This window comes from Pelodiscus sinensis, chromosome 10 (assembly GCF_052426305.1).
Source record: "Pelodiscus sinensis isolate ZL-2025 chromosome 10, ASM5242630v1, whole genome shotgun sequence".
NCBI classification, from domain to species: domain Eukaryota; kingdom Metazoa; phylum Chordata; order Testudines; family Trionychidae; genus Pelodiscus; species Pelodiscus sinensis.
The window spans coordinates 43,096,473-43,110,770 of NC_143061.1; the positions used below are offsets into that span (position 1 = coordinate 43,096,473).

The window sequence follows — 14,298 nt, forward strand, 5'->3', positions numbered from 1 at the left end:
CCACAGGACTCCTTGTTCTTTTTGCTTCTGCTTGTAACTTACACTGAGAACCCACTTAGTCTTTTGAGGCAACTAACCTGCTAAAATAATTCCTCTGCATCTGCTTAATTTTAGGCGGTTCTCATGGCAAATAGTCTTATAGGACTAAGATACTATATTGGTTTGGTACTTAATACAGTAATGGGTATCTCAAAAATCTAGTGTGTCTCTTGGGGTAGCAAATGTGTTTAGGGCTTGTTTATAACAATTCAACTGAAAAAATTACAATATTCTTAATTTCCTTCATCTGTTCTGCATCAAGGAGGATCATAAATTGTTCATCATTTAAATTGCAGCAGTGACAATTTAGGTTAGATGTTAGCTACCTGTGAAGTCAGGAAGCTTTTCTTAGGTACGTTTTGGAATATTGGTAATTGGAGGGTTCCAAGAACCCATTAGGCAAACATGCATCTGGGTGGTCTAGATAAACGTAAGACCTGTTCAACGCTACGCGGTTAGGTTGACATAAGGTAACTAATGCAGACTTAATTATATCTGTGTATACACTACAACCTTCCTCCCACCAATGTTAGTGCCCAATTACACTGCTGTGACTTCACCTCCCCTACAAGCATAACACTTACTCCAGTGTAGTAAGATTGACCGAGTTATTATATAGATAGTGTCTCTTCAATTGGCTGTCAATTTCTCAGCCCTGAACAAGGATATTGACTATGCTGAGTGACTCCTGGTGGGGAACCATAGGGGGCCAAGAACCTGATCTTAGTGGGGAACAGGCAAAATAAGCGCAAGATGTTTTTTCCCAATTCCAGTAGGGAAGAGAAGCCCTCTGGGAGCCTATGGGGCAGCCAGGTTTCAAGCAGAAAGCTGACAGTGGAGCTGAAAGACTGGGGTCCCCACACTGCCCTTCTTACATTAGGGGAAGTGCTCTATGTGAGAACACCCACCTGAAATCCAAGGAGGGCAGTGTGCACATGCAGTAAATTACTGCAGTGGCTGTAAGTCGAGCTAATGTAGGTTGACTTACATTTCTATTGTACACATACTTGTAGTCCTGACTCTGGAGCAGGGAACAGGATTTGATAACCTACAATTCTTCAGGACAGCCTCTCTCTGTGGGAAGCTCAGACCCCTCACGGACAGGGGCTGCTGCCAACCCATGTTGCTGCCTCTAATACAGAGGCAGGAAGCAGGAGCCAGTCTGCCCGTGGAGCTGGTTTTTAAACTGACTTCCCTTGTGGACAAGGTCTCGCCTGCCACCCCATGCTGCTGCCTCTGAGGGTATGTCTACACTACCCTCCTAATTCGAACTAGTAAGGTAATGTAGGCATACCACACTTGCAAATGAAGCCCGGGATTTGAATTTCCCGGGCTTCATTTGCATAAGACGTGCGCCGCCATTTTTAAATCCCGGCTGGTTCGAACCCCGTGCCGCGCGGCTACACGCGGCACGAACTAGGTAGTTCGGACTAGGCTTCCTAGTTCGAACTACCGTTACTCCTCATTCCACGAGGAATAACGGTAGTTCAGACTAGGAAGCATAGTCCAAACTACCTAGTTCGTGCCGCGTGTAGTCACGCGGCACGGGGTTCGAACCAGCCAGGATTTAAAAATGGCGGCGCCCGGCTTATGCAAATGAAGCCCGGGAAATTCAGATCCCAGGCTTCATTTGCAATTGCGGTATGCCTACATTACCCCGCTAGTTCGAACTAGCGGGGTAGTGTAGACATACCCTGATAGAGAGTCAGCAGCGCAGGATAGCAGGGAGCTCCCTGGGGTTCACTGGCTGCCAGCTCCTTCCCTGGGGACTATCCAAAGTCATGTAACTGGTACAACTTGATGCGGTTACACGACTAGTCAATTACATGCTATACAAATCCTAGAGATTTGTATGTTCCCTAGAGATGAGTATGTTCTAATAGCCCATAGAGCAAAGAGTTAAATGCAACCATTTTATAGATTCAATTAAAGTTGGCATACATTGTTTCTCATTTTTAAGTGTATTTTCCCATATAACAGAAAAATCTAGGCGCAGAGCTGAGGTATTTTAAGAAAAAAATCTCTTTTCCCATTTCTTATTGCAATCATTTGTATAGCCAGACGTTGTCAAGACTGACCAGTACTTACACAGTCATACAGGACATTAGCATTTCACTGAGGGAAAACAATGTGCATCTCCATGTGAGGATTACTTTTCCTTTCCATCCCTTCTAGCTCTGCCTATTTTGTAGTTACAATTCCTGATTCTTCAAACGTAGTTTTTGGTTTGACTAGTATACTGACTGGCATGCTGAATTCCCTAATTCTTTGATATCTGATTTCTTTTTCTTTTCTTTTATTTTGGAAGAAATTTTAGCATCACGTGGAGATGTAAAAGGACATATTCCAAAGTAGGGAATCTCAAACGTTTCCATGGTGTGGCCCGCATCTCAATACTGAGATTCTTTCCTGGCTCAGCTTCTTGCTGGTTCATGATTACATGATGTCTCTAGAGCAATTACAGTAATTGCTTATATGATAAAGTAGTAACAGGATACAATAAAGTAATAACAGGAAAGCTTGGATACAGTTATAATTGTATGTATTACAACACATTTTGCTCATTCTGGAAGAAGTTCATCACTCTGTCTCCTTTGGCTCTTAATTTAATTTTCTCAGTCTCATCTATTTGTTTCTTTTATTTAAAAAATTAAATTAATGGAGATTGCCTATCTCCTAGAACTGGAAGGGAAAGGTCATTGTGTCCAGTCTACTGCCTTCACAGCAGGACCAAGTACCATCCCTGACAAATTTTTGCCCCAAATGGCTTCTGCAAGGATTGAACTCACAACCCTGGGTTTAGCAGGCCAGTGCTCAAGCCACTGAGCTATCCCTCCTCCAAAAACAAGGGGCGCCTCTCTATTTGACCATCCATTTCCCTGTGGGTGACCAACAAGTGCTGTTTGCCTTACTAGTGGGCTTCAGAGCACACTTCAGACGTCTTGGTTTGTGGGTCTATGGCAAACTTCCTTGTGTGACCATGTGCAAGTCGCTTAACCATTTTTGCCTTAGGTATTTCATCAGTAAAATAGATATTGCTTCCCTACAATATAGGGGTGTTAGGATTCAATATTTGTGAAGTATCTTTAGGTCCCTGAAAGGAAGTTGTTACAGCAAAGCATAGTGTAACTATGGTGTTAAGTGCAGCCTTTCCCCAAAATGTAGATGATAAATTACTGTGTTGTGAACGTGTCACAATTGCCTTGTCTGATATGTTATATGCCACCTCAACCTGACAATCTTGATAGCTTTTTTATAGTGAGCATCTGGACAATTGAGACCCTAATATATGAAAGGACATTAGTGTGTACTTAAATCCAATGACTTCAAATCTTGAATCATGTGTGTTGAATCCCACTACCTTCAAATTAAAGACATGTTTAAGTGCTTTCCTGGTGAGGGATGCTTTCCTGAAATCTTAAGGCAGGGCTACACAACACACAGCCCATGGGCCACGTGAGGCCCACAGCCCATTTGTTTGCAGCCCACAATGCAGTTTGGGTTTACATGAGGCTCAGCATGCAGCTCATGGGTGGGATCATTTGAACATGGCCTCCCGTGGGTACACACTCCACAACAGGGAGGTGTCTTCCAGGTGGGGTGAGCTTTGAAAAATGCAAGTGGATGGGCTGCCTGGAACAAATAGGTACGGGGTAGGAATGTAATAGTTGAGTTGATTAACCGATAAGCAAAAGCTTACCAGTTAATGCTATAGGCTACACACATTTCCCACCCCCATCCCCGCACTAATTTTTTTAGCAGGCTGACCAGCAGCATGACTCAGTCCCAGCTTGCACCGGGTTTGGGACCTACCCCCGCTGCAGCTCTGCATTTAAAGTATATTAGGAGCCAGGTGGGCAGGCAGCCCAGCTCAGTTGCAGTTTGCGCTGGGTCTGGAAGTTCAGATCCCACCCCCAGGCAAGGGCTGCTGCAGTGCAGGGTGACAGTGCTGGCTCCCCTCGTGAACTAGTTCCTGCCTGGCACCCTGCACTGCTATCTCTGGGTGGTAGGGGTCTTCCTGGGAGTTGGGGCTGGAGCACACTGGCTGCCAGCCCTGCCCCCAGGGACTATAGAATAGTCAACTAACCGATAAGAATTGATGAGGTTAATTGACTATTTAATTAACTGATATTTAACATCCAGAGTGTTGGTGTTTCTAATCCCCAGGGAGATGGTGCTAGGAGCATTGGGCCATTGTGGAAAGTGCTGGCTGCTTAGCCTTGTGGGCAGAGCCTGAGAAGTGCTGACTGGCTCTCACTGGCCACGTTTGTGTCCAGCCCTGCAGCTTAAGCCTTAATCTTTGTATTCATGCCCATCAGTGTGAAAGAAGCTTTTGTTTGCATATATATTTGCATGCATATGCAACCACGCTTAAATTGCAGTCGTTGGCATGTGCTGTGAGTATCATTGTGCCCCGGGGCTTCCAAAGTTGAATAGCCCTGTCTTAGGGTATATTCCTAAAACTCATGTGGCTGTGTCTAGACTGGCCAGTTTTTCCGGAAAATCAGCCCCTTTTCCAGAAAAACTTGCCAGCTGTCTCCACTGGCCGCTTGAATTTATGCAAAAGCACTGATTTCCTACTGTAAGAAATCTGTGCTTCTTGCGGAAATACTGTTCTGCTTCCATTCGTGCAAAAGGGCCAGTGTAGACAGCTCAGATTTGTTTTCCGCAAAAAAGCCCCGGTCGCAAAAATGGCTATCAAGGCTTTTTTGCGGAAAAGCGCGTCTAGATTGGCACGGATGCTTTTCCGCAAAAAATGCTTTTGCGGAAAAGCGTCCGTGCCAATCTAGACACTCTGTTTCGAAAATGCTTTTAACGGAAAACTTTTCCGTTAAAAGCATTTCCAGAAAATTATGCCAATCTAGACGCAACCATGTGAGTATGAAACTACTACTTTGAGCAAGGAAAATGTCAAGAAGGAGATTGCAGGGCCAGGATCTTAATCTCAAAATGACACATACTTTCTAAAAAATTCTAATGATATCTAGCCATCTTAAAATTTTGTAAAAAAATAATGCGAACTGGCAAGAATGAGTTGTCTGTGAAGACTGTTGCTTGACTTCTGTTTTCTTCAACTTAGTAGCTCCTTTAAATACGCCCTGATTTAAGTTTAAAACTGATAAAATTATTAATATATTTTCTCTGCTGAGAAATAAGGTAATGGCATAAACTTTATCTCCTTGGTAGTTAAATGCTGGAGACACAAAAGTGACTACTTTATCAATTTTAGCTGATAACAAGGTCTTGCCATCTGCCACCCATTAGTCTTTTCAAAAAAAGAAAACAATAGCTCCTAGCTGTTTCTGTGTGAAGAGACTTGCTGGAGAGAGGGGAAACAGTGAACATGCAGGAATATACCTGTGCATTCTGAGCAGTAGCAGAGTTCAGTTCATGTTACAAGAGTTGATTGGGTTATAGTACATGACTCTTGAAGTAAAACCTGTGTTATCCGGCATACCCAGAGATTAGGGCATGCCAGTAACCTAAAAGTTCTGGTTATCTGAAGGAGGAGTGGGGGCAGGAGCCATGCGGGGGCTGGGATGTCGCCTGCTGGGGGGGTCCACGAGCCTCTGGGGGGGGGATGCGGCCTGGTGAGGGGGGTGGAATGGAAGCTGGGAGGCGGAGATGGTGGGGGTGGCCTGTCGGGGGACGGGAGCTGCAGGGGGAACCGAGATACTTACTGCTTGCTTCCAGCTGCCATTCACCCCTCCCCCAGGTATGTGCTGCATGCTCGTCTGAGGAACGGCCTGGCACTTAAAGGGCCAGTTTCTCTTTTGCTTTTGCTTTTCCCAGCGTCAGAAATTTGCCGGTCTCTACAGGTTTCCGAATAGCACTGGTTTTACTATATTGAGAAGGGGATAATATAGAGTACGAGGAGCAGAACATCTTGGCAAACCAAGGTCAGATATGCAAAGGTAGAAGACACATGGACACTAGAAATGTAAAAACTAACCAAACAGGATAACTGGTTAAATTGTATGTTTAACCAGTGAATGGATTAAACAGGTGCTTGCGGAGAGTAGAGGGGAAACTCCAGCACAACTGGACTAGAGAGGTGGGCTCTGCGGGGCTGAGCAGCCCCCACCGGTGAACCCTAACTGGTATGCCTCACCCATTAAGGTTAACTGTTCACACCCCTAATTGACACTGGAGTTTTATTTATATTAGGAACATTGACCTAAACAATTTTTTTAAAACCCCCAGACTATAAAAATGTAATGTTCTGATATCATATAAAGCTAACTATGGTAGAAAGCAGGTGGTAACTACACAGCTAATTGGCATCTGCAGCCTGCCCTTGTTCTGGCACTCACTGCTAACGTCTGAGTGCTGTTAGTCTGTAGAGTTACCAGTCATGAACTGCATTCTTTAAAAATGTATTTGCAATTTCCTTTCTTTAGAATATAAAGGAGAAGCTGCATTGCTTTAATGATGGGCCATTTAAAGAATGCAGTGGGCCACATTTCCCCCTCCATTACAGTAGTGTAGTTCTGATTATTGCAGTGGGGTTGTACCAGTGTAAGTGGGAGAAGAATTTGACACATTATGTCTGTGTAGAAGTAAAATAGTAATTAGTCATGAAAAGGAAGGGTTGAGAGGGAAGCTCTCTTGTCTACATATATTTTTAATACTATAATTTTATAGTGGAGTGGTGGTTGAATCGTGTGTAAACAAAATGTTTGCATAAAACCAAGTGTACAGTTGTATGAACAGGAATTAAGAATTCAGACCATATCTATAGAATGAGGGAATATTTCCTGAAAAGCAGTGTCTCAAAAACAGGATTTTAGGGGTCATCGTGAGCAAGCTGCTAAACCTGAGTTCCTAGTGTGATGCTGTGGCGAGAAGTTTAGGATGTTGAAACGAGGGAATGTTGAGCAACAGTAGGGAGGTGATTTTACCTCTGCAACTGAAATTGGTCAGACTAATTCTGGAATACAGTGTCAATCTCTCTTGTCCACACTTGAAAAATTGGACAAGGTGCAGAAAAGATCCTCAAAAAGGATTTGCAGGCTGGAGAAAATGCTATAGTGAGATTTATAGTTCAGTCTGTTAGGCTCAATGAGTCACCAGGCCCATGTGCAAGATATTTGTGGGGGAGAGGGTCTCCATGCAGGAAGGGGTGGAATCTTGGGCAGAAGGGGCAGAGGTGGGGCTGGTTTCCTCAGGTAGCCTCAGAACTGCCTGTCGCATGCCACAGTTCCCCCAGGCAGCCCTCAGTAGCAGCAGCAGTGGCCGGAGTCCCAGGCCCTTTTGAATCACCCTCTTTGCCCCCATCTGTCACCAGGCCTGGTTAGGCTTATCATAAAGACTGGGGCAACTTGATTACAGTACATGGGGCACAAAAATACTGATATTAATGGGCTCTTTAATCTAGTGGAGAAAGACATAACCACAACAAATGTCTGGAAGCTTAAGCAAGACAAATTCAAATTAGAAATAAGGCACAAAGCTGTAACAGGGCAATTAGCTGCTGTAACGAACTACTAAAAGTAGTGATGTGCTCAAATCATGATGGGATCTCTTTCTGGAAGATTTGCTTTACTCAAACCCACGTTATTAGGCTCAATAAAGGAGTAACTAAGTACAATTTAATGGCTTGTCACATACGTTAGGTCAGACTAATGATGTAATGGTACCTTCTGACCTTAAGTTGATAATTAAAAATTGGGTGTGTCCCTTTTTGTTTCTTGACAACTTTTTTAAAAAAGTGAGTGGACTAAAATAAAACATTTGACATAAAGGGTTCATTTTCACATGTCCATATAAAAATCAGAGTTAAATCACGATGCCATTTAAGGAGGAAGCAGAGGACAACAGAAATCTGAGGGATGTTCACAGGTGTTTATCAGGTCTGGGGGCAAGAGGAGGAATTAATTACATGATCTAGTGTTCCAAGCAACAATTCAGAAATCTATATAGAAAAGCTAAGATCTGAACAAAGGCACCAGATATTTTCCTAGTTTTCCAGACTTGGTGCATCAGCGTTTCATTAGTTTTGCATTGAGCTACTTCCTTTCTGTATTCTGAGTAGATGAGTTGAACATTTTCTAATTTTAAATTTTTAATATGAGAAATCCAATTTTTCAGCCCATTTTAATTTTTTATTTCTGTGGCCAGGTTGAAAATTGTAGCTTAAAGTAAAGAGGGTCTTCGTAGATTAACACAAAGTTATAGAAGAATAGACGCGTTGTATTATTCAAGAAATGTTTCGATTATTACATCTTGCAAAATTCTTCATCAAATAAACTGATTCATTAGGCACAATAATTGCACACTAAATGTGATTCACTTTTTCAGGTGTCACCAAAACATCTGTGAATAGATTTTGTTTTGTTCTGTTTTGTTTTGTTTTTTTGGTGTTGTATAAAGGATGCACTTCTGAGCCATTCTTTGAGCCTGCTTGCTGGCATAAAGAATTCCTATCATTATGCCAAATAGTTAATTGACAACAAGTTGCCAAGAATAAATAAGCTTGTTGATCTCCACTGCATATGTACATATGACGTGAGATGAGGTATTAAATAGGCATCTGTATAAGTGAATAACCTTGTACCCATTTTCATGTCATACATTAAAATTACATTTTAAACAAATATGATCTCTTCTCCACTTATGAGTACAAGGGATGCTGACAGGTATTTAGCAGGGCTGTGGGCAAGAGGTGAGTAGCCAAGTCTAGGGCACTGAATGAGTGGCATAATGATTACTCTCTCCTGTCTCAGTCTGTCACTTGCTGGTTGATGTACCATGGTTTATAATGACACGTTTGAAGGAAAGGCCTCTAAACTGACTTGTAGGTTTTATTGCTTATGATGCTTGTGTTTTAGATACACTTTCTGTTTGGGAGGAACAGTGAAAATAATAGTTTATTTTTATTTATTGTATTTGTGCCATCATTAGATTAGCATCATTTTTTAATGTGGTTGCTAAATTGGGGCTGTCTAAATTTGAGCTGCCTCATGGAACTGAGAAGAAACAAGGAAAAGGGATATGGAACTTCCTGGGAAAAAAAGTTTTCCCTCTTCTGGCATCTGCTGAAATGATACCTTGGAATGAAGAACTATCATAATGAGTGTCTGTATAAGAAGGTGATGGCTGCAAACAGACTCAGAACTATGACAGGACTTTGGAAGCAGGCTCACCATCATATATTACTGGAAGAAGCTGCAGGAGGCTGGAAAGAAACCTTAGGTTTCCTCTGGGAAAAATTACCACATTGCACTTAGAGAGCTCACTTTATATTAAATTCCTAGCCAGCCTAAAGAACTGAAAGAGCTATTATTATGTATTGTGATAAAATTTTATATTTCAGCTTAGCAATTCATTTGTTTAATTGATGGGACGTTACTTGAGTTCATAAATCTTCAATACAACTGATGCTCACTGATTCTGCTTTGAGGATTTGTATTCTTCCAAACTCACTACCAGAACATGCACAAAGAAATTATAAACAAAAAAAAATCATTGGTGATTTGATGGTAGGCCTGCAAAATGTACTTGTACTCTAGCTGCCACAACGCTCTTTTGTACATGAGGCTGTGGGGGCAATTACGGTTAGTCTCTAAGGGCATGTCTAGACTGCCCACAGATTTTGAAAGAAAATATGCAAATTTATGCCAAATTTACATATCTTCTTCCAATCCCATTTTTTGGAAGAGTTTTTTGAAAAAAAAAAAAAAAAAGGCAGTCTGGATGCGGTTATTTTTAACCCTTTTTCAAAAGAACCCTTCTTCCTAAAAAAAATGACATGTACAGGGTTCTTTCGAAAAGGGTTTTTTTCCCCCCCGAAAGAACCACATCTAGACAGCTTTTTTTTTCTGAAAAAATTCTCCCAAAAACCGGATTGGAAGAAAATATGCAAATTCGTGCCGTAAGCTTGGACAAATACCTTATGTTCTGATAGTTTTTTCCTAGATGATTTCTCAGATAGCTGCGTAGTTTCAGAATACCACTTTCCTGCGGTGTCCTGTAGTATTAGAGTCATTGGTAAGTATTGTTTGTACCAGCTCAAAGGTCCATTGAATGCAAACAAATTATATTTTAAAAATATTTTGAATGTTACAGTGTTAAACGTTTTTTGACATGGAAGTTTGGTGCATTTATAGGTGGAACATGTAGCAACACACATTATTAAGGGTTGTCAAGCATTCACTTTCTGCGTTCTAAGGGGACTGTTTTGCTTAAACTGTTTTCTTTTGAGTTGGAGTTTTTCCTTGCCCACTGGTAATTTTTTTAAAGTAATTTTCATGAAAATTGTAGTTATGTCTTGGATATGAAAAAGCGGAAGAGGTGGCTTGAAGGAAACCCTTTTGTTGTTTATAAACAGTATTTAGCGGTTGTTTTGAACTGCTCCAGCAGCTCAGGTGGGTTGGGATTCAGGTTCCTACCACATATGAAGCCAACACAGGAGACATGGGGGCAGGAAGAATTCCAGAAATGACACTTCCTTTTGCCCTGCAAGATCCTGGCTGCTCTTTTTGCTTCTTTGGGATATTGACAGCTGTTGTATGGTAGAGCTGCCTGATGGCTGCTCTGATTTACCGCTAGAAACTAGGTTCTGGTAAAACCTCTAAGGTTTTACTGTAACTGACTTTGTTACTCTGCAAAAGTGTTTCATTTTCCAGGTAGAAGTAGGTATGTGGTTTTAAAAACTGATTATTCCTGGTTTTGTTCACTAGTATTGAACAATTTCATGTCGTTTTAAGAATTTAGGACTGTGTTTTCAAACATCTATTCCGGTGAATCCATTCAGGTGAAGTTGCCATAGTCATGTAGTCATAACTCTTGGCAGAGATTTGGTGGCCTCTGTGAAATTCATTTGTGGTCTTAACCCAGTTCCTATCACATACACATATTCTTCAGCAAGACTACATCACAGTAGTTTTCCATGTTGTCAATGTTGGAAGAAGTATTAATGATTTGAATGGATATGGAAACTGAATTATGTACTTGCATATCCCTGTCATTCTTGTAGGTCAGTGGTTTGGGCAGGTGGTATAACTGGGCTACTCAACACATGGCCTGTGGCCCGCATGAGGCCGGCAGTCCATGGTGCAGTTTGGGTTTAAGTGGGGCTCAATACGTGGCCCCTGGGTAGGATCCTTTGAACATGGCCTCCACTGGGAACACACTCCACAACAGTGAGATGTCTCCCAGGCAGGGTGAGTATTGAAAGATGCAAGTGGACAGGCTGCGTGGAACAGATGGGTACATGGTAGGGATGTAATAGTCTAGTTGATTAACCAATAAGCAAAAGCTTACCGGTTAATGCTATAGACTACATGCATTCCCCCCCCCAGCCCCTTTACCCCCCCAGCATGGCTCAGTCTCAGCTTGCACTGGGTCTGGGACCTACCCCCACTGCAGCTCTTCATTTAAAGTGTTTTAGGAGCCAGGCGAGCAGGCAGCCCAGCTCAGTTCCAGTTTGCGCTGGGTCCAGGAGTTCAGGCCCCACCCCCAGACAGGGGCTGCTGCAGTGCGGGGTGACAGGCAGCTGATCCATGAGGGGAGCTGGATTTTAAACTGGCTCTCCTCATGGACCAGCTCCTGCCTGGCACCCTGCACTGCTGACTCTGGTAGAGAGGCAGCAGGACAGGGTGGCAGGGGGCTCCTGGGAGTTGGGACTACAGCACACTGGCTGCCAGCCCTGCCCCCTGGGACTATAGAATAGTCGACTAACCGATAAAAATTGATGAGGTTAATTGACTATTCAGTTAACTGATATTTAACATCCAGGGTGTTGGTGTTTCTAGCCCCCAGGGAGGAGGTACTGGGAGTGCCGGGCTATTGTGGAAAGTGCTGGTTGCTTAGCCTTGTGGGCAGAACCTGAGAGGTGCCGACTGGCTCACACTGGCCACGTTTGTGTCCAGCCCTGCAGCCTTAATCTTTGTATTCATGCCCGTCAGTGTGAAAGAAGCTGTTTGCATATATTTGCATATATATTTGCATGTATATGCAACCACACTTAAGTTATGGCCCTTGGCGTGTGCTGTGAGTATCATCGTGGCCCCTGGTGCTTCCAAAGTTGAGTAGCCTTGTTGTATAATATTGACACTTTGGCAGCACTGAAAATCCAAGAGTAATTTGGCATTTTCCAAAAGCACATAATTCAGATTGAGAAAAGTAAAATCAGAACCTTCCAGACAGGCATCTTTTTTATAAGAACCTGTCAACTGAAAGAAACATGTTTATCTCTGACAGAAAAATAAGGACATTTCCCATTTCTACTTTCAGTAGCCCCTAAAAGGAAGGCTAGACACAGTTTGTAGGGCCAAACTACGCTTGCGTAGACGTGCATTTAGCCTTAAAAGATCCTTTACCACCCCTGAGCAGGAAGAGAACTATATTTAAAGGCCAGGCGGTATTAGTTTAGCTGCGCAGAATGTTGTGTTAACAGATTATAAGATCTTGTAATCCTTATTGGAAATCCTGACTTCGCGTGTAACAAAATACTTGTGTAACCCCCATTATGCTATAACTTTTGAAATGCTGGGATAGTGCTGAATGTTTTATAGAGTCAGATACAAAGACGAAACCATGATGCTTGTTTTACTATGTATGTAATAAATTGTTGACACTACTGCTTGGTAAATCAGTATCATTTTAAGCTTGTGAAATTTTAAACACAATTTGTTACCCTTTGCCATGTACCATATTGTTTTACCCCTGAGAGCGTTGACATACATTTTCTTCTTCAATAAGTTAGTAAAATGTAGATATCAATACATTAATCTTATATTATTTTTTCTTCCTTTTTTCAGCGGAGCCCCTGCCTTTAATGGACTTGTGCCGAAGATCAATTCGCTTTGCTCTTGGCAGAGATCGCCTGCATGACATCGAATCTCTACCTTTGCCCCAGTCTCTGAAAAATTATTTACAGTATCAATAAGAAACCTTAGAACCCTTTTTCTGGCTCCATGTTGGACTAAATCAATGCAAATGGCAGAAAGTATTGTTTACATCAAAATAGAAATATTTGTGGTGGACCCTTGAGTGTTATTTAATTTTTAATGTATGTGGGGGCTTTTTCTGAATCAATTGAAGCAGAACAATATGGTGTGAACTAGAGAACGCAGAAATCAGTTTGATCTATATTCACAAATTATCTGTTGCCTAGAGAACAGTATTTAGGATTGGGTTCTCCTGGTCAGATCCTTAGCTGGCATTTACTGGCTTAGTTCCACTGACTTCCAGTTAACATCAGCTGAAAATCTGGCTCTCAAGAATTATCCAGAAGTGCATCCTTTGAATAATGTGTCCACTAGAGAAAGAAATAACACTGTGTTAAGTTAACAATAATATCTAAATCTTAAGACTTGATGTTCAAAGGTGCTGAGTTATTATCACAAGTTTATCTGGCCCTTAATGTGTTAAAGGACCTATCATGTTTAACATCTAGATAATGATTTATTTTATATAACACCATTGCTGGATTTAAAGAAAAATTGTTACTGAAGAGTGGAAAATCAATTACATTTGATGCAATCCAGTGTTTTCAAGACCAAATCTCATTCCTCCATAGTTCTGCATAGTTTATAACAGAGCTGTTCACTGTCTTGAGATTTTAGGATATTCACATTTTGAGAAGGTTACTTTTTTATTTGAACAAATTTATTATTTTTATGTCATACCAACTCTAAATACTTTTGTTCTCTTTTTAATGTATGTGTGATACATTGTTTATTTATCTGTTCAACATCCTCATTTAATTGTTTTCCATCTTGGAAGGACTGGTTTACTTTTGTCCCCCCACCCACCAAGATGTATTCCTTTTTCAGGCTCAACCTGTTTTAAAGATGCTGCTTTCTATTTGCATTTCTTAAGTTTCAAGTTATTTGCCTGATCAGTTATCTAGTTTTTAAACTGGAAGTTGTTGTAATGGCAGAATATCAACTGATGAGACCTAACTGCCTTCAGCATATTTTAATGTGAATTTACTGATGAATGAGGACAACATTTCTAATAAAGTCTACTGCCCAAAATTAAACAAGTATCTCCTTTCTCAAACTATCTGATATACTTAAGAGAAGCAATATATTTAGAACTGAAGTTCAATTCCTTTAGCACTTACGCTGCTGCTTTGGCATTTCTATGGCCGTGGTGTGTGTGTGTGTGGGGTATAAGGGGTGAGGGACCCATCTTCCTTAGCAGTGCCAGTGCCCTGTTCCTGACCTGTACTAGTCCTGTAGATTTGTCAGCACTTACACCAACTATGTACTATACAGTAATTCCTCGCTTAACACGTTTTCACGATAG

At 41.7% G+C, this 14,298-nt stretch overlaps 1 protein-coding gene across 4 annotated transcripts in view; it reads left to right on the top strand.

The window, feature by feature from the left end:
* Positions 1–14,049, top strand: part of SPSB4 (splA/ryanodine receptor domain and SOCS box containing 4) — a 224,978-nt gene extending 210,929 nt beyond the window's left edge. For all 4 annotated transcript variants that reach the window (XM_006134825.5, XM_006134824.5, XM_006134823.5 and 1 more), the window contains exon 3: positions 12,804–14,049. In XM_006134825.5, the coding sequence (XP_006134887.1) occupies positions 12,804–12,931 (128 nt within the window). In that variant the 3' untranslated portion in view covers positions 12,932–14,049. The remainder of the gene's footprint in view (positions 1–12,803) is intronic.
* Positions 14,050–14,298: the final 249 nt, after the last annotated feature.